General features: G+C 43.4%; 1 protein-coding gene across 1 annotated transcript in view; it reads right to left on the bottom strand.

Annotated features, from left to right (window-relative positions):
* The window catches only part of OPHN1 (oligophrenin 1), a 184109-nt gene that overhangs the window by 32095 nt on the left and 131382 nt on the right, over positions 1-20632 (bottom strand). Inside the window, exons 18-19 of the mRNA XM_056859175.1 lie at positions 16396-16555; positions 9636-9783 (exon numbers count right to left, since the gene is read on the bottom strand). Coding sequence (XP_056715153.1) covers positions 9636-9783; positions 16396-16555 — 308 coding nt within the window. The remainder of the gene's footprint in view (positions 1-9635; positions 9784-16395; positions 16556-20632) is intronic.

Below are 20632 nucleotides of genomic sequence, written 5' to 3' on the forward strand. Positions count from 1 at the left end.
CCACAATAATTCCGCATTTATTGTATGGAGCCCCGGTGGATCCAGGTTTTTAACAAGGGGGTAGAACGGATAAATATGTCGTTTTTGCAGCGCATACTTGGTATCCCAACTCTGTTGGTTACCATACACTTTGCGCGGAGTTAGGCCTTCATCTTACTGAAAGTAGAGCCTGGATCTCTACTATTAAATTTTGGCTGAGCTTACACTTTTGTGCCCCCTCAGATAGCCTTATAGCCAGTTTAGTTGCTGACCCTTATATATTTTTTTAAAAAAATTAATATATTTTTTATTGCATTGGAGGTCATTTTACATCTCCATACCTTTATAATTACAATTTACACTTTCCTTCTTCCAATACAAATTTCCCCCTTTCCCCCCCTTTCCCTCCCCCCACAGACCAATCCATAATATCGTATTTTCAGCCATGAGCATAGCCTTTTTAGTTTTACTAAAGTCTCTTCGTTGGCTTCTCCTCTTTTCACCCAATTAATGTATGGGTTCCACTTAGTCTTCAGTTCCATTTCTTCTGTTTCTCCCAGCGTCTGTTGTTTTAAGTATCCCAATACATCTGTTTGCACATATTCGAACACATAATTATTCCACCTGTCCATAGTCCACTTTGTTTTATCTTTCCATCCAAAAGCTATAACTGCGTGAGCCGCTAATATCATCGCTTTAAACATCTCTTGTTCACTCTTTTCTGCCTTCTCACAACCCATTATTCCCATAAACATCAGGTCTACAGTTACTTGAAGTCTAATCTTAAACAATCCTCTAATTTTACTAAGTATTTTGTTCCAAAATTCTATTACCCTTGGGCACTCCACCACAAATGTGAGAACCACCCCTCTTTTGCGTTACAATGCCAACAATTCGGTCTCATTCCTTTGATCATATGTGCTATTTGGGCCGGTGTTCTGTACCACTTCAGCATTATTTTCCTTTCCAACTCTTTATATCTATCCATCTTCAACATTTTAATACCCTTCATCATTTTATTCACCATTTGTGTTGATATTGTGGTTTCTTTTGCCCATTTTGCCTGTATTATTCTAATCATAAATTCTTTATCTCTTATCATCATTCTGTATATTTTCCCTGCTAATCCTTTTCTAATATATGCTTCACTCTTTATTAACTCTTCCAATTCATTGTCCTCTCTTTTCATACATTCTCCCCATCTTCCTTGTTTTACTGCTTCATATAGTCCCCTCAGCCCCAGCCAATGTCTTTGGCCCACTTCATCTAATACTCTCTGAAAAGGTTTCAAATTTCCTTGGTGATCTAATATGTCCTTCACTCTATAATAACCCTTATTTTTCATTTTTAACCCTAAGTTACCATCTATGACACTTTCTTTCACGCAGACTGTTGGGGTCCATCTTGATTGTTTGTTCATCCACTTCATTTTCCATTTCTTCCAAACACTCAATACTGCCCGTCTCGGGCCCTTGGTTAATCGTAAAGTTTTATTTAAATTTTCTGTAAATATCCCATATTTCCCCATACCTTGATTTAATTCATTCTCTACTCTTATCCATTTCATATTTTCAGCTCCCTCAATCTCCATCAATGCTTTTAAATGAAATGCTTCATAATACTGTTGTAATTGTGGGAGACCCCATTCCAATTCCTCCTGAGGTGCATAAATAATTTTCTTCATTACTCTTGCCTTCTTTCCTCCATATACCCATTTCCTAATAGCTTCATCCCACGCACCCACTTGCCGTGAATCTAGTTCCACCGGGAGAGTTTGAAACAAGTACATCATTTTTGATATTATAAACATTTTGACTGCCCTAATTTTATTTAGTATACTCAAGCTTTTATTCTTCCATTCCTCCATCTTCTTACTCATCTTTTTCCATATCTCCTTATAATTAATATTTACCATTCTTTCTATATTCTTTGGTAACTGTACTCCCAAGTATTTAATTTTTTTAACGCCCGTTTTCATTCCTGTATATTTCCTGACTTCCTCTTTTTCCTTTTTCGTTCCATTGAACCACATAATTTCCGATTTTTTAATGTTTACTCCCAGCCCTGAAATATTCTTGAAATCTCGCAAAATAATCATTAGCTCTTTAAGACCTGCCAATGGTTGTTCCATTATCAATAATATATCATCTGCGATCAGATTAATTTTCACCTCCTCTTTTCCTATCTTATATCCCTGTATTCTTACACTGTTACGAATTCTATCAGCCAATGGTTCCATTGCCAATGCAAACAGCATAGGTGATAATGGACACCCTTGTTTGACCCCTCTTTGTATAGGGATCTCTTCCGAGTGCCCCTCATTTACCCTAATTATTGCTTTCCCTCCTCTATAGATTTCTTCTATTGCTCTCAAAAAAGGATCTCTGAATCCCATCTTTCCCATTACCTGTATTAAATAATCATGGTTTAATGTATCGGATGCTTTATAAATATCCAATTTTACTATTGCAAAATTCCTCCTGTCCTTATGAGTCAGTATATTAATTACATTTCTAATAGGGTGCCCTATATACCTTCCTTTGACAAATCCATATTGGTCTTCTTTACTCAAATTTGGCAAAATCTTTTCCAAGCGGTTCACTAATACTTTTGCAAATATTTTGTAGTCCTGATTCATTAAACTAATTGGCCGATAAGAGCCTAACTCTAATGGGTCTTTCAGGTCTTTTAATATAGTGACTATCTCTGCGCTTTCCCAAGATTCAGGGGTATGTCCCCCTTTCCATATATTATTACATAAATTGCATAGCTCAGGAGCAATTAGTTCTTTCATTTCTTTATAAAATTCAGCTGTGTACCCGTCAAGTCCTGGCGATTTTCCATTCTTCAAACCTACTATTACATCTAATATTTCCTGTACTGTAATTTCTTCATTTAACCCTTCATTCTCTTCCTCCTTCAATCTTTTGTTTACTATTTCCCCAAATTCTGCTCCCTCCTCTGCTTTATATAAATTTTGATAAAATTTAGCAAAAGCCTCTCTTATTTTTTTATTTACATATACTTGTTTCTTTCCCTCTCCTATAATACTTCCCACATTATGCCTTTCTTTTCTTTTCTTCAGATAGTTTGCTAATCTTTTCATTGTGTTTACATTGTTTCTATGAAACTCATTTTTAATTAGGATATCCCTCTTCCATAAGAACAATTCATCCTGTTCATCCATCCTTTTCTGCATCTCTCTAATTTTTTCCTGGATGCTACTATCATATCTCTTTCGTAACTCCTGTTGCAATTCATTAATTTCTTTCAAACTTTGGTTCCTATTTTTGTTTATCTCCTTTCTACGTCTAATTTCTTTAGATATACAAATGCCCCTCATAGTTGCTTTGAAAGCATCCCAAACAACTTGCTCCTTAGCTGTATTTTTGTTCTCCTTAAAAAAATATTTTATATCTCTCTTCATATCCATTCTCTCCCTCCTTAATATATTATTTTTAAATCTCCACATTTTCCTTTTTTGCTCTTCCCCTATTTTAACCTCCATTGTAATTGGTGCATGGTCAGACACCCAAATTATTCCCGTTTCTGCCTTTATTACTTCTAGCTCACCCATGTCCTTAACCAGCACATAATCTATTTGGGTAAAAAAATTTATGCCTTTTACAGAAGTATGTGGGCTGACAGTCTCCCCAACCACTTTGAAAACATCCTGTATTTTCCAATTATTTAAATTTATTTTATTACATTGATGTAGGTCCAGATTAAAGTCTCCTGCTAAGATTAAGTGTTTTTCTTGAAATTTCTGTAGTTTTCTAAAAATTCCTTCAATAAATTTTCTCTGTCATTTATTTGGTGCGTATATATTTACTATTGTAAACTTTTCTGTATTCATTTTAAATTTCAAGAATACATATCTACCTTCCCTATCAATTATCTGCTCCATTATCTCTAGACTCATACTATCATGAGTTAATATTGCCACTCCTCTGGATTTCCTCGTTCCCCTTGCCTCCACTGTGGTCTGCCATCTGGGTATATTTAACAAAGGTTTTGCATCCTTTTTATCTTTATGTGTTTCCTGGATACATAATATGTTTATCCCTTGTTTCTGTAGTATATTTTTCAATCTATACCTTTTTAAATTTGAGGCCAAGCCATTTACATTCAAAGAAAGTAACTTAATTGACTCTACCATTCCTTATTAGTTTTAAAATTAAGGTGTGCCCATGGTCCCTCTTTTTTTTTCCCTTTGTTGGTCCTCCCCACTTCCCCTCTCCCTCCCTCCCTCCCACCCCTCCCCTCCCCTCCCCCCCCTCCCCGCCCCCCTTCCCTCAGATGTTGAAAATACCAGGGTTTTTCACCCCTTCCCATCTTCTTTCTCAATGGAGATCTGTGTTCCCCCCTTATGCCCCCCCTTAACAACATTTTACCATTCTTGTTAAGCCCCGTGTAATTACTTGTCAAAAGGTCAACAATTAGTTTCACTTAAACAGTTTAATATCTTCCTTCTTCTTCTTTATTCTTCTTTGGCTTATCTCTGTTTGCACTCCATAGTTCCAATTTATCAATGTTGCTCTTTTTTTCAAACATACTTGTACTTCAAGCCGTTGTTTTGCCTTGTCTGGGTCTCTTGGCTCTGCTTTGAGTCTGGCTGGTTCCTGGTTCCTCCTCCTCCTCCTCTTCTTCATCTTCTTCCTCCTCACTCTGTAGTTCCATCGATTCCCTGGACTCCTGTTCCAAGTTGCCTACATTTATGCCAAACTTCTCCAGCATTTTTAAAGCCTCTGTTGGGTTCTTTGCTCGGTGCAGGACTCCATCTTTATACAACAGAATCACTGCTGGATAGGCCCAGGACAGCATTATTCCATTATAAAACAGCTTTTGGGCATATGGTTTCATTACTGCTCTCAGCTGCAATGTCTCCATTGAAAAGTCCTGTCGAACTACAATTTTATTCTCTTTGAATTTCAGGTCTTTGATTTTTCTCAAAGCTTTATACACATACTCCTCCATTTTTTCCCTGGCAAAGGCAACTATTACTTCACGTGGGTTTGCCCCCACTGGGGGGCGTGGTCTCAATGCCCTGTGAATTCTTTCCAAATCGTTAGGCTGAATTTGCACCCCCAGATCCTGGAGCCAAGTTACGAATGTTTCTTCCAATTCCTGTGCATTCACTTTTTCGGTAAAGCCCTGAAAACGAAGATTTCTTCGTTTCTGTCTGTCATTTAAAGCAGCCAGCCTACTTGTTAATTCCGCTATTTTCTTCTTGTTGGTTTTTGATCTTCTCTCATTCGCTTTGACTGTCTCTTTAAACTTTAGCAGTTCAGTGTTTGTTTTTTTAACTTCAGCGTATAAATCATTATAATCCTTTTTTAAGTTTTTCTCCAGGCTCGCAATAGCCGACATTATATCTTTAATGTCCTTTTTGGTGGCCATTTTTCTTACTCCTCCTCCACCTCTTCTGCTGATAAGCTGAAAAACAACAACTCACAGTCCGAGCAACAGCTCACTCACCAAAAATTTTCTTCCCAGTGATGTTGACCTTTTCTTACAACAAATAGTTGTCTTTCCAATCAAACTTTCACCATTTAAGGGCTATTTAATTGCTTTCTCCTCAGAGGGGGTAGAGAAGGGCTGCTAAATTCCTTCCCGCATGCGCAGTTCTCCCCTTATATATTTAAATGGTCTGAATTTATACAAAGGAAAATCAATACTTTTGGCATTGATATAGAGGGGTTGGCAAACTCCGGGGATGCTTATATTCTTCGGACGATTACAGGGAGAATTTGGGATATGGAATTGCAGAAAATAAATGCAGGAGCAAACAAGATCTGCTCACCTACATCTTTTGGCCTTTCCTTTCCAAAAAGATCAATGGCCGATTATTTTTTCAACTTAACCCACCCCTCCCAGCGCAGAGCCTTCATGTTAGCCAGATTAAACATATTCCCATCAGCTATAGTTTCTGGCAGATACAGTGGTATCCCCTGGAACAAAAGAATTTGCAGCTGTCAGATGACAGAACCAGAATCAGTTGAGCATATCCTTTTGCACTGTCCCCTGTATCATAAACGACGTCTAGAATTAATCAATCCTCACATTACACCCTTAAAAAACTTAACACATGATGGCATCAAATTTTTACTAGAGGACAAGATAACTGCGGTCACCGAACATGTGGCAGAGTTTCTGATGATTGTCATCAAAAATAAAAATAAGAGGGTAAAGAATAAACAAACAGTTTAAAACCAACCGAGGTAATTTGTAGGCACTGGGCAACATCAACTGGAAGGATGCCGGTGTTCGCTGCAGTTCATATCCGCTGGCTGGATGAATGTATTGTTATGGTTTTTAGACTGAAGTGTTTTAACTTGATGGCTGAGTTTTGGTCAGTTGTTTTTTGTGAATCCTTGCGGGTGCCTGTATTTATGCTCCCTTGTTGCTATTTTATTATGCCAATAAAGGTGTCTGAATCTGAATCTGATATGTAACAGTTACCATCACCACTGCCAAATTAAAAAAGAATCAGCCCCGAAAGCTCATGAACACTGGACTAAAGCGGAAGTGGAAAAATATATTTAGCATAGTACTAACAATCAGCCATTTATTGCAGTCCCAAGAGAGCCATCTTGTGAGGAGTCAGCACTGGCAACCTTTTTCAGCAATGAGGAACTTGCTCTTTCAGACAACTCTGCATTCCCTCCTGGGCTATTTGATGCAAAAGCGCTATTCCACAATCCAGCAAGATATTTATAAGTTTTTTCCCACCCACTGCAAGTTTCTCTTCCCCCTTCAACTGTGCCAAGCATCAAACGTACAAGATAGGAGAAGGCCAGTGGGGGAACAGACAAGCAGGTGGGGTGCTTAGGTGATCAGATGATCAGATATGGAGCCACTGGATGGCTGGAGAAAACTGAGAAAATTTTAGGCAGTTGGAGTCAGTATTTCAGTGACAGCTTGACTTATGAAAAAGTGGGCCACTTGCAGTACAAGACAACAAATTGTATTAGAGGCAAAATGAGCTGATGTTCACTTAACAAGACAGATGGCTGGTCAAAAGACCCCAGGTAAGGAAACTCTAAAGGAGGAGAGGAAGCCAAGGAAAAACCAGTTTTCATCGTTGCCATCAATGCAGAAATGCCTAATACCTACAGGCAGGCAAAGCATATTCTGACAGAAGTGCAACCGGGAGATAAGAAGTTGCTGTCAACGGGGAAAGATCCTTCCAAGTTTCAATTAGCTGTGAAGCAAACAAACCGCATGCCCAGCCCTTTGCTGGGAAAGGACTCCCATCAGCATTCCTTGGGCCATGACTCATCCCCTCAAGGAGAGTATTTTCCTTGTGGTACCTGGCTTGGGTTGCCAGCCACTGAGCCATCCACCGGGGTTCTCACAAGAAGATTCCCTCTCTGCAAGGCAAGCTCATCCCGCGATGCAGCAGAATTTCCAGACTTACTTTTCCTAAGGCAGGCAAATGTGAAGGGCTGCCCGATTCCCCATCAGCTTGGCTGATGTGCTACATAAGATGTGTTTATGTCACAAAGGCGAAGGATTTCTCATCCATGAATCTGTATGGCCCCCGGCTCTTTGGACAAGCATATTAAATTCAGAAACAGCAAGACACAGAGAAGTTATAAGAGCAAAAGAAGAGCCCAGCTGAGTCAGACCCATCGACCAGCTAGTCCCGCATCCTGTTTCACACAGTGGCCAACCAGTTCCTCTGGAGGGACAACAACAGGGCATAGAGGTATAGAGGCCAAGGCCTTCATAAGAACATCAGAAGAGCCCTGCCGGATCAGACTAGTCCAGCATCCTGTCTCACACAGTGGCCAACCAGTCCCTCTGGAGGTCTAGCAACAGGACACAGAGGCCAAGGTCTTCATAAGAACATCAGAACAGCCCTGCTGGATGAGACCCGAAGACCACCTAGCCCTGCATCCTGTTTCAAATAGTGGCCAGCCAGTTCCTCTGGAGGTCCAGCAACAGCATAGAGGCCAAGGCCTTCGCCTGATTTTGCCTCCTGGCACTGGGATTCAGAGGTTTTACTGCCTCTGAATGTGGAGGTTCCATTTAGTCACCATGGCCAATAGCCCATCCCCCATGATAGACCCCCATGATAGACCCATCCACCATGAATCTGCCTAACCCTCCTTGTTCCACCCGAAGCATCGCCCCCCGGTGGCTGGTTCCAGGAGGACAAGAGCAAGAACCCATGCCACCTAAAATTCAGGTTTCACAGGGCTCTCTATGCCCCAGGCTGTTTAACATCAACATGACACCCCTGGGAAAGATCCTGCATTGATTTGAAGTGAGGTATCATCAATATGCAAATGACTTGCAACTCTGTTTCGTCTTTACCAACTGAGGAGGATGACCTGAGCTGACACCTGGCTGTGGAAATGCACTAGATGAGGGCCGATAAGCTGAAGCTCAGTCCAGACGAGAGTTGCTGGGGACCACGGTGGGCTCTGGGACCAAAGTGCCTGAAAGACCCTCTTCTCCTGTATGACCCTTCCCATCAGCTGAGGTCATCATCGGAGGCATGTCTCCACTTTCAGGGGCCAGGTGGGTGAACACCAGAGACGAGGCCTTTTCAGCAGCCACACCCCAAGCACTGCAATTCCCTCCCCAGAGTGCCTTGCCTGGCACTGAGTTGGCAGTCTTTCTGATGCCAGGCAAAGACATTTTTATTTCCTCAAGCCTTTTAGAACTCTCTCCCAGTGAAGTCTTCAGCTGTTGTCTGTTTTTATGTTCCCTAACGGTTTCTTTATTTTATTTTATTTTATTAGAAAGTTTCACAGAGCACTGCTTTGAGCATGCTCTAAAATCTTTATCCTAAATGTTAATCTAATTCAAACTTCTTCCATCTCCCAAGTTCCCTCACAAACTGCTTTTAACCTTCTCTGCAATTTTATGAGGGGAGGTGGGCTGCTTGAGAAACAGAAATCTCAGGCCCCCTTGGGCTCACCCAACGGGTCTCCTGGATCCTGGCAATGATATCAGACACAGGCAGTTCCCGCACCAAGCATCTACAGCATGCTGTCCTCGTGGTCGGCTCTCAAGGGAAGGGGTGGTGGTTAGTGCAACACTCCTACGTACCTTTGCCAGTCCAACACTTTAACGTTCTTTTGCTGGTCTAATTGCATTTTTTAAAAAAAATTAAAAGCACAGAGATGGTTAGTGAGAGGGAATTTGGAAGGGGGGACGGGAGGCAATGCAGTGGGTGTGTTCAGCCGAGGGAACAGAGAAATGAAAAGTATATTAAACATGTCCGCTCCTCAGGGGAAGTCATCCTAGAGACGGCGAAAAAGGAAACATTGCCGTAAAAGTGTTTGCCAATAACATGGCGATACAACGATCGCAAAAGGGCTCCACCCCCAAACAGAGGGGAAATGGCGCAGACAATAAATATAATTTCATTAAACGTTATAAAAAGTTGGTGCGGAAACGGCCACAGCCTTAGCTTGTTTTTCTCCCCCGTTTCTCTAAGACAAGCTCCTCTTGCCCTGTGTGCTGGTTGCCCTGCCTGCCTCCTTCCTGCCCCACAGACCGTGTGTGTGTTTATGCCCCTCTGCAGTGTCCATCTCAAACACATCCTCTCCACCGAGGGCCAGCTGCGCTCCAGCAGCAGCACAACCCGGAAGCCAGCCACAGGGCAGCCTGGCAAAGCATCTGCCGACAGCACCACTAACCTTCATTCTCTTCCACAGAACCTCCGAAGAAGACGGGCCTCTCCCTCAGAGGGCGTTTGGAGATGGTGATGGGCTTGTGCCTCCGAGTGGCCACCCGTGGAGGAGGCACTGGTGGGGTGGCATTGTCCTCAGGGGGACCAAAATATATCTGGTGGGGACAAAATATCAAACAGCACAAGGTGAAAGGTCTCAGAAATCTGATCCACACAGAGATCTCTTGCATCTCATCTGGTTTGGCTCTGCTTTTGTTGGAGGGAGGGAAGCATTTGCCTCCCTCCTCTCCCTCTGTCCTGCAGCCTGCCTGCCTGCCTGCCTTCCTGAGGGCACCGGCCACATGGCTGCATCTGTTCCCGGCAGTCACATGACCCATCATGGGTGGCAGTGGAGAGAACAGAGTCCTGATCGGCAAAACATTTTCCCTTGTATGCAAGCAAGCAGAGCTGCAGAGCAGAGAATGAAAAAGAAGGGGAAAAGAACCCACTGCTCATACAGAACGAAGGAAGTCCAGCTAAAGTGACTGGGTACACTGGGGGGACATGGACGTTGTACGCACGGAGATGCCTGTGAGGCTGATCTGATCTGCTTGGGGGGGGGGTGTATAAAACCCTGCCCAGTCAACCTCCTGAGTCCCTCCCCTTGCTGACCAAAGTGTTTTCCTTCCCCTCCCCTTTTGGGCACCTAAAGCAGAGGGGAATGTGCCAGAACAAGGGACATTTAAAAAAACGGCTGAATGCTATTATTTTTAGATACCAGACTAATTATATTAAAGAACGGTATATAATTGGTTGGATTAATTTTTAATTTATTCCTCCCCGAACCATGTCTGTGGGGGGCCTCTTCCTGGTGAGTTACACAGCTGAAGTTTGTCTCTTAAACACACTGGTTTTTGCATACGCATATATTTTAAGATTCCACAGGCACCATCCCTGTGTTGGGCCCACAGCCACCTTCTCTCCATGGCCCAAGCCCTCCATGCTACTAGGGCGCTGACGGCAAGTGGGCTCCAGAAGACAGTTGCAGGGAATGCAGAAGAGGGGCAACAGAAGCACAAAGAATTAAGAGTTGCTTTCAAAAAGTTATACCAATCCCCCCAATCCCTATTTCAAAAGCCAGTTGAAAAGTTGCCACCACTGAAAGCTCTCTGAGAAGTTGGCACTGCCCAAGTTGGGTTTGTGCCAAGTGAAGCAAAAGTTGCATTTAAACTATTCATAAATGCAGAGATATTGATCTAATCTCAACTTTGCAGACCGAGGTTTGTGTAATGTCATGAGCTGTTTCCAGAAGGATTAAGTTTTTAATTTAGATGTAATGCTCAGGTTTAAAACCGTCAAAGCAATAATTAACCATCCCGAGTCAGTGAACGATTTCCCTGTCCTTTGAGTCTTCATAATTCACAGCATAAATAATATATCATACCTGCTTCAAATTCATTTGAAGTGTTTGCTTATGTGTGAGCTGAAACATTTTCGACTCTGAACCCACATTTATAAGCCCCAAGTCTAATAAAATGTTACTAGCTTAACCTTAATCACTGCAGGAAATAAAGGCCAGAAAGAAGCAGTCTGACTTTTTAATTAAAAGACCCTCATTCCAGAGATCAGAAGCAGCTAACAGCAAGCGCATTGAGCCGTATACTTAAGAGAAATGTGTCGAGATGGTGGATGGAGGCAAGGGGAAAGTTTACCTTCTGTCATTTCTACAGACATGGCTAGTTGCAGACACCTCTTGGGTGCAATTTTAAGCCACTGCAAGGTCAATGCCTTGACTACTTTTAATTAGACCCTGATAGCACTTTAAGCCACTGCAAGGTCAGTGCCTTGACTACTTTTAATTAGACCCTGATAGCAAATAAAACTGCTCAATTAAAAATACTCCATGGATTGGCTCCGTGATCTCCCCCCAACTCACAGGGCCCTTCCATCCCACCCATAGCCTCCGAGTTTTTCCCTCTCCTCTGTCCAAAGTTTCCCTGAAGCAGCTCCAGTACAAGGTGAACAGGTCGCAGCTTTCAGCAGAGGGGCTGCTGGCCTCCTGGTTCATGGTGTATGTCCAATGGTTCACAGCGCTGAAAAACTTGCAAACTTCTGACCCAGGAGGCTTTGGGACAAGCTGGTCCCCTGTTCCCACATCCTTTCCAAAAAGTGGTATCAGATACAAGGAAGCCCCATAATAGAAAAATGGAAGGAACACAAGTCCTACTAGGGAAGAAAGTTTCACCACAGGACCGTTAACGGAAACATGAAAACAGGGTGGAATTCTGAACACGGGACTAGAGTTCAATGCCTGCTATGCACCTTAAGGTAGAAGGTCACAGGGAGAGAGAGAGATCTCTCTCTGCTTGAGATCTTGGAAGACCACTGCCAGGGTGGGTGTATTGGTCTAGACAGAGCAATGCTCGGCCTCTGAATTAGGGTTGCCAACTGCCAGGTAGTAGCAGGAGATCTCCTGCTATTACAACTGATCTCCAGCAGATAGAGATCAGTTCACCTGGAGAAAAATGGCCGCTTTGGCAATTGAACTCTATGGCATTGAAGTCCCTCCCCTCCCTAAACCCCACCCTACTTAGGCTCCGCCCCAAAAATCTCCCACCAGTGACAAAGAGGGACCTGGCAACCCTACTCTGCATGCTACACGTGCCTTGAATACTACTTCAAAAGAAAAATAAGTACCAATCAAAAACAACTTATAGGATGCAAACAAATTTAGTGCAAGTGAAAATAGGTGCAAAAAGTGAAACAATAACCGACATCACAATACAACTCTAGAATGCATTGCTCCCAAAGGAGTCTTCAATGAGGTCGTCTAAATCTATTTACAAAGGTCCCAGAGACTTCATACAATATTTGAAGCGGAAGACGATGGAACAAAACAGAACAGGTCCGGTCGTGGTCGAAACGCAGTCCGGATTAACTTGACGTTTTCACCGCCGCAGCGGCGGCTTCATCAGCAACTCTGTTCAGTGTCAGGAGACAAAGCTCCTACATAAGACTCCTATATGATACAATAAATACTATAAATATTTTAAAATTTATACAATAAATAGAATACAATAAAGTCTGCCTGACATACCTTAATATAAAAATGTATCAAATCTCTGCAAAGAGCAGGACAATTCAAAAGCGCTCCTAGAGCTGCTCCGTTCGAAGTCGGATACTGGGATTACAGGTGATGCTAATTTATACAGTACTCTTCAGTAAAAAATACTTAAAGAGAACTCAACCAAAAAACATGTAGATATAAGAAACTCTACCTAAAGAAATACATTGCTATGGAAAAGATGGCTTGCTTTAAATAGTTAAAAAAATATAAAAAACAAGACAAATCCATTTCATTGTTAAGCCCAAACGGAGAGTAAGATTTAAATAAATATATAAAGCGCATTTCCTGTTGTAATAAAAATTTTTGTACATTCTCCAAATCAAACTGATTACCTGTATAAGTCCAAATTACAAAAAAACGGATATCATTTTCGCTATGTTTATTATTTATAAAGTGCAAAGTGAGGGGGGCATCTAAAATCTTCTGTCTGATCCTAGATTTGTGCTCTCCTATCCTGAGCTTCACCTGACGAACTGTACTGCCCACATACAATTTACCACATTTACAAGAGATGCAGTAAACACATTTACTGGTGGAACAGTTTGAAAATTGGTTTAATTTAAAAGTAAAGTTGGAAGTGGTAGATGTAAAAGTTTTTAAAGGCAAACTTAAAGGGCAGAAGGAGCACGAGCCACACGGAAAGTGTCCATTGATGGAAGGAGTAAGTCTCTTGGGGCGGCAGTCTGAGTGTACAAGGCGATCTCTTAAAGAGACATTCCGTTTAAGACCAAACATCGGGGGGTTAGAACAACCGGGTATGGAAGAGAGAACATGCCAATGTTTATTGATAATTCTTTGTATGGACGAGGAATGGCGACTAAAGGTAAGTGAACAAAAAATTCTCTGGTTATTATCAGGTTTCTGTTTTAAATGACCTTTCTAGAGACGATTCTATAGTAATTAGACAAGCAGATAAGGGAGGTGCTATCGCCATTATGGATTTTGAGAAATATAATAATGAGAATTTGAAACAACTATCTGACTCCAGGTTTTATATGAAATTACCAGGTAATCCTACTAATAGAATATCCAAAATCATAAGAACAGTGATCTCAGAAGGCGTTGCACTAGGTTACATAGACGACCAGACGGCTAAATTTCTGTCTGTTCCCTATCCAAAAACACCTATTTTTTACAGTCTACCCAAGCTACATAAGGATGCCGTCAATCCACCAGGACGCCCGATAATCTCTTCTAAAGGCAGCCTGACTGAACCACTCGCCCAGATGCTTGACCACTTTCTACAGCCCTTTTCAAAAGATACTCCATCTTACATTTTAGACTCTAGAGATCTCATTCGCCAGTTAGAAGGCTTCAAGATTCCTGAGGGAGCTATTCTAGCCACGCTTGACGTGTCTGCCCTTTATACAAACGTTCCCCTAGACGCGGCACGGAACATCATAGCTTCCAGTTTATACAGCCGTTCTTCTTTAATACTACCATCCCACTTCTTACTTGACATCTCTGATATTGTTTTAGAAAAAATTTCTTCTGATATGGATCCGAGTTTTTTCTTCAGATTAAAGGGGTTGCAATGGGCACCTCTTGCGCCCCGGCAGTGGCGAACCTTTATATGGTTGACTTTGAGAAGCGTTACATTTTTTCCAACAATCCTTTTGCTAGTGATATGTTATTTTACAGACGTTTTGTAGATGACTTGCTATTTTGCTTTAAAAATGTAGACATTTACTTGAAGTTTTCAGAGTGGATTAATACCTTAGACGAGCACTTGCACTTTACTGGATCTTTCAGTAAGGATTCAATTTTCTTTTTGGATTTGGAATTATTTATTTCATTGGATAGAACTCTTGCATTTAAACCCTATAAGAAGCCCATGACGAGAAATTCGGGTCTAAGATTTAATTCTTATCATCCCTATCATCTTAAAAATAATTTACCCTATAGTCAATTTATTCGTTTAAAACAGAATTCCATTCAAGTTAAAGATTATGAACAAGCTGCTCAACAATTACAAGTGGATTTGGCTGATAGCACTAAATATTACATTCTCAGGATATCCCCTAAGTTGAAAGCAGGCTTATTAGACCGATCCTCCATGTTGACTTCCAAACAGAAACCTGATAATAACCAGAGAATTTTTTGTTCACTTACCTTTAGTCGCCATTCCTCGTCCATACAAAGAATTATCAATAAACATTGGCATGTTCTCTCTTCCATACCTGGTTGTTCTAACCCCCCGATGTTTGGTCTTAAACGGAATGTCTCTTTAAGAGATCGCCTTGTACACTCAGACTGCCGCCCCAAGAGACTTACTCCTTCCATCAATGGACACTTTCCGTGTGGCTCGTGCTCCTTCTGCCCTTTAAGTTTGCCTTTAAAAACTTTTACATCTATCACTTCCAACTTTACTTTTAAATTAAACCAATTTTCAAACTGTTCCACCAGTAAATGTGTTTACTGCATCTCTTGTAAATGTGGTAAATTGTACGTGGGCAGTACAGTTCGTCAGGTGAAGCTCAGGATAGGAGAGCACAAATCTAGGATCAGACAGAAGATTTTAGATGCCCCCCTCACTTTGCACTTTATAAATAATAAACATAGCGAAAATGATATCCGTTTTTTTGTAATTTGGACTTATAAAGGTAATCAGTTTGATTTGGAGAATGTACAAAAAATTTTATTACAACAGGAAATGGGCTTTATATATTTATTTAAATCTTACTCTCCGTTTGGGCTTAACAATGAAATGGATTTGTCTTGTTTTTTATAATTTTTTAACTATTTAAAGCAAGCCATCTTTTCCATAGCAATGCATTTCTTTAGGTAGAGTTCCTTATATCTACATGTTTTTTGGTTGAGTTCTCTTTAAGTATTTCCTACTGAAGAGTACTGTATAAATTAGCATCACCTGTAATCCCAGTATCCGACTTCGAACGGAGCAGCTCTAGGAGCGCTTTTGAATTGTCCTGCTCTTTGCAGAGATTTGATACATTTTTATATTAAGGTATGTCAGGCAGACTTTATTGTATTCTATTTATTGTATAAATTTTAAAATATTTATAGTATTTATTGTATCATATAGGAGTCTTATGTAGGAGCTTTGTCTCCTGACACTGAACAGAGTTGCTGATGAAGCCGCCGCTGCGGCGGTGAAAACGTCAAGTTAATCCGGACTGCGTTTCGACCACGACCGGACCTGTTCTGTTTTGTTCCATCGTCTTCCGCTTCAAATATTGTATGAAGTCTCTGGGACCTTTGTAAATAGATTTAGACGACCTCATTGAAGACTCCTTTGGGAGCAATGCATTCTAGAGTTGTATTGTGATGTCGGTTGTTGTTTCACTTTTTGCACCTATTTTCACTTGCACTAAATTTGTGTTTGCATCCTATAAGTTGTTGTTGATTGGTACTTATTTTTCTTTTGATTTCCGTATAAGTACCTAGTGCCCTTTTTTTCCAGCATTTGAATACTACTTCAGCAGTCTCCTACTGCTGATCCAGGAGTGGCAGTTCCCCTACAAAGAAGCTTCGAAGGGAGGTGGCGGAACTAGAATTCATGGAAGTTTATACCCTGGGAAATGTTGTTGGCCTCTAAAGTGCCACTGGGGTTGAACTGTGTTCTGCTCCAGAGGTTTCAGAAGAACGATGCTCCGTGGAGAATGCCAGCACGAGCAGGCCTTTGCCTCGGGAGCTGCAGTACCTTGTCAAAGTGCTCTATGAGGATCTCCACCACGATGTTTTGGAACTTGATATTCATCATTGCTGCAACGGTGTCCTCCTGAGCCCGCATAAGCGTGGGACCAAATACCACTGCCATGTTGGAGGGAGTCATCAGGTTCTCCCTGCTGTGTGAGCACAGGCTGCCGGGAGAAGGAGAAGAAGCATTGAATCAGGAGATGGAGGGAGTGGGCGCTGGTCTTATCAGGGAATCTGGGCCTTTGGCCAGGAGCCAACGGGCTTCTGAGCACCCTCCATAAACACAAGGGAACAGGGCAATATAGCACCACTGGGAGACAGGATTAATCCCCCAGTCTCACAGACTGCGGGAGCCCAGTTTTCTCAGAGCAGTACATTCTGCCTGTGGCACGTCAGCTCAAGACCTCACTCTGGCTCCAGCTCCAGCAACTGATCTCAGGCACGCAGGGCAGGAAAACACACTCTTTACCAGGGCTGCCAGATATTTTTTAAAACATACCAGACACACTGAGGCTCAGCACTACCTCCCGAAGGGGAAACGGCCAGAAGCATACTGTTTGCACTTGGGAGAAGCTTCCAGCCTGAGTGTGAAGAAACACCGGCTGCCGCTCCATCAGCATTGCCTCCTCCAAGTGGGAAACAGCCTGCTTTGCTGTTTGGGCTTGGTAAGGTTGCCAGTTGACCCTGACAATCCAGTATTTTCAATGACTGTTCGGGGGGGGGGGGGGCACTGAAAAAATACCGGAGATTTAAATACCTGGTATTTTTTTCCCCAATTCTTTCTCCCCCAGTCAGTGAAAATACCAGACTGCCCGGGTCAATACGGAACAACTGGCAACCTTACTTTTCACATATGGATTTGTGTCGAGCTGCCCACAGCCCAGGCCTTTCCCTCAGGCGACCATCCTCAGTGCTCTCAAGCAGTGGCGTAGCGTGGGTTGTCAGCACCCGGGGCAAGGCAAGTAATTTGCGCCCCCTAACCCGTGGATTTTAGCACTCGAGTCTCTTCCACTAGATTAGTTAAAGAAACCCTTACCCCCTAAGCACATGTATTGTTTGTGCTGATGTAATTAAAGTAAAATGACTGAACCTGGGGCCTTCGGTATACCAAGCAGCTGTGGGACTTGCAAATACCTCTGTACTTAATAATTTGTGTTTAAGAGGTGTTTGGAAGATGCAATACAAACCTTATGCCTGCTTGTCTTTGGGCCATACTCCTCCTGTGTTGTTTAGGTGGAAAGCAGCCACTGGCTTCCTTTTGGGACTTCATGTACCCCCCCCCCATTCATTTTCATATGCCCAAAACATATATTTACTGTTTACTGATATGATGCTTGCTATACACCTCTGTGCACATCCTGGCCACAGGAGGCAAAGATGTATAGTAAATTGGCCCATGCTGCAAAACTAAATTAACTGTATACAATTCAAATTCACCAATTAGTAATAAGTGGAAGATGAGTTTGAAAAAGAAAAGTCCAGGAGGCAATTCTCACTAAGCATCAAATTCTAATCCACAAGTGGTTTCTCTAACAATGTGTGTGTGTGTGTGTAAAGTGCCGTCAAGTCGCAGCCGACTTATGGCAACCCAGAGGCCACTTACCGGCATCATCTTCGCCCCGAACCGCATTGAGGCGGGTGGCGCCGGCTCCCACCACCCGGGACCGAGGCGGAGACCAACGGCCGAGGCCTGGAGGAGTGCGGCGGCCTCGCGTGCCCAGGAACCTGTTGCAGGCGGCGCTCCCGGGCCGGTGGGACGGCCCTCGCGGGACCGGCGCCTCTCTCAGGGCCCAGCGCCGCCCCGCGCCCTTCAGCTTTGTCTCGCCTTCGCCCCCCACCCCTCCTTCCCCGCCGCCTCTGCTCGCCACAAACAAGACGGCCGCCGCCCTCCAGCCTCCTCTGAAACTCCCCCCCCCCTTCCGCTGGCCCGGCAGGGAGGAGCTGCTGAGTCCCACCCCCAAGGTGGGCTGGGCCGGGTGAGGCCGACGCTGTGGGCTCCGCCGTGCGGCCCTGCCTCAGCGGCGAGGGGGAGGGAGATTAATGCCTGAGGCGGCCCTGCCGTGAGTTGGGGAGCGGGGCCGCGGCTTTCCCGCCCCCTGGAGGCCTGCTGAGAGTTTGAAAATGTTATACAAAAAACACCGCTTTGAAAGGGTTTTTTGGATACCGCGGCTTATGAATGGTTGGAAGACGTCTTCACTGCAGTGAGAGAGAGTGAGTGAGTGAGCCAGGCAGGGGCAGAGAGCTGCGAGTGCGCCCCCCCAGATGTTGCGCCCGGTGCGGCCGGCCCCCCCTGCACCCCCCACGCTACGCCACTGCTCTCAAGCCATGTTAGTTCTTAATGGTGTGGAGGGGGGATCCCAGGAGCTCCTCACTGGCTGGCCTCAGATTGATGCAGTCACGGATAAGCCCACGGGAACCACCTCAAGCTCCAAGGAGGGAAGACAGAACAAGCCAGAGGTTCGTAAACAAGGCAGCGGCAACCTGCAGTTGAATTCGTCTGCAAATCCACAGCAGTCACGTTTTAAGAAGTGTTTGGAAAAACTAAATGCAAAATGTCGAAAAGGAACACAAGTCCCAATACTATAATGAGAGTAAATTTCAGTGACATAAATTCAATTTTCTCCTGAGCAAGCATTTAAGAACTGCTTCCTGAAACAATTGGCCATGGCAACTCTTCACTGAGTAGGTGTCGCTTTTTTTTTTTTAAGGCATTTCTTCCAGTTGAGCTCAGAGAACACATGCACGCGAGCACATTAACACACACAAATCAGGATGGAGAACAATTCTAAGAATCCCAGACAAAGCACACTTGCTAATTGGGCTGGGCAGACTGCAGGCTTAACATTCTGGCCTGTAGAGTCCAGCCACATTAGCATATCGACTGTATCCGGCTCTTAGCCCTTGACAGAGAGCTGATGCTGGGAGACAGAGAGCGGTTCGCAGAAAGGAAAAGGGAGTGCAGGGGTCAGCTATTTATTTATTTATTTAGTAGGCCATCTACAAAATATAACATTGGAATGATGACATTTGACAGCTAAGATTCCTAGTAAAGCAAAGGTCAATCAGCCAGCAGATTACAAAACATGACCTTTGAGTCTGATAACCAAGGTTCTTAGCTTTGGGCAGAGCCTTCCATGACGCGAGAGCCACCTCGGGAGAACGCGTGTGAACATTCTGCCTGTTTGAAGGGAAGCCCCTTCAGAATTCTATGCTCTCGTGAGTGAAGTTGTTGCGGCAGAACACAGCAGGAGAGGTGGTCCTGCAGGTAAGGAGGCCCAACGTCTCCTGGGGCTTTGCAGCTGACAGTCAGAACCTAGAGCTGAGCACAGTAACCGTGCTGATTTTGCTTAGCGCCCAACAGTACGAATGGATGACTGCTTGGTTTAGGGCACAAAGAAAGGCACTGAAAGAATTCTGGAGGCTGGCCAGAACCACTAGTCTTCATGGACCATTTTAACCGACCTTTTGCTCCTGAAGAGCATCAGTGCCACATTCACCATGGCACAGGGTGAATCCCCAGTTGCCAAGGTGGCTCTTCCTCCACCAATTCAGAGGAAAAAAATTAGGTCTAAAGCATGTCCTTTGTTATGCGTAGGGCTTGTCACTACCTGAGATAGGCCATGGTGGCCAGTGGGGCTATAAAACCTTGTGCTGGTCCTGCCAAGGTGTCCTTGGCAGAATAATCAATCTGGACATCTCCAGCACAAACCCCAAGACTATCTCTGTCAGGTCAGACAGAGAACCCCATGAAGAAACAGGTGGGCAGTAAATAATCTGAATGACCAATTCATCCTTGGGAAAGGCAATCAATGCTACTTAAAATTGCCTTGCATGGAGTGCTGATTTTATGTTCTAACTTTTTACTTGTTGCTTGGCAGGGTACTTAATGATAATATTGCATATTTAGTGGGTGGTAGTGAATGGCCCAGGCTAGCCTGATCTCGTCAGATCTCAGAAGCTAAGCAGGGTCGGCCCTGGTTAGTATTTGGATGGGAGACCACCAAGGAATACCGGGGTTGCTGTGCAGAGAAAGGCACTGGCAAACCACCTCTGTTAGTCTCTTGCCATGAAAACCCCAAAAGGGGTCGCCATAAGTCAGCTGCAACTTGACGGCACTTTACACACACATACACACAGTGGTGTAAAGATTAGAAAGCAGTGGTCTGTAGTACTTAACTCAAAACCAGCTAACAACCCTTTCTCCCTTCTCACAGACCTTTACTTAGGGATGTGTGGTAGAA

The sequence above is a fragment of the Euleptes europaea genome, chromosome 13 (assembly GCF_029931775.1).
Source record: "Euleptes europaea isolate rEulEur1 chromosome 13, rEulEur1.hap1, whole genome shotgun sequence".
Taxonomy (NCBI): Eukaryota; Metazoa; Chordata; class Lepidosauria; order Squamata; family Sphaerodactylidae; genus Euleptes; species Euleptes europaea.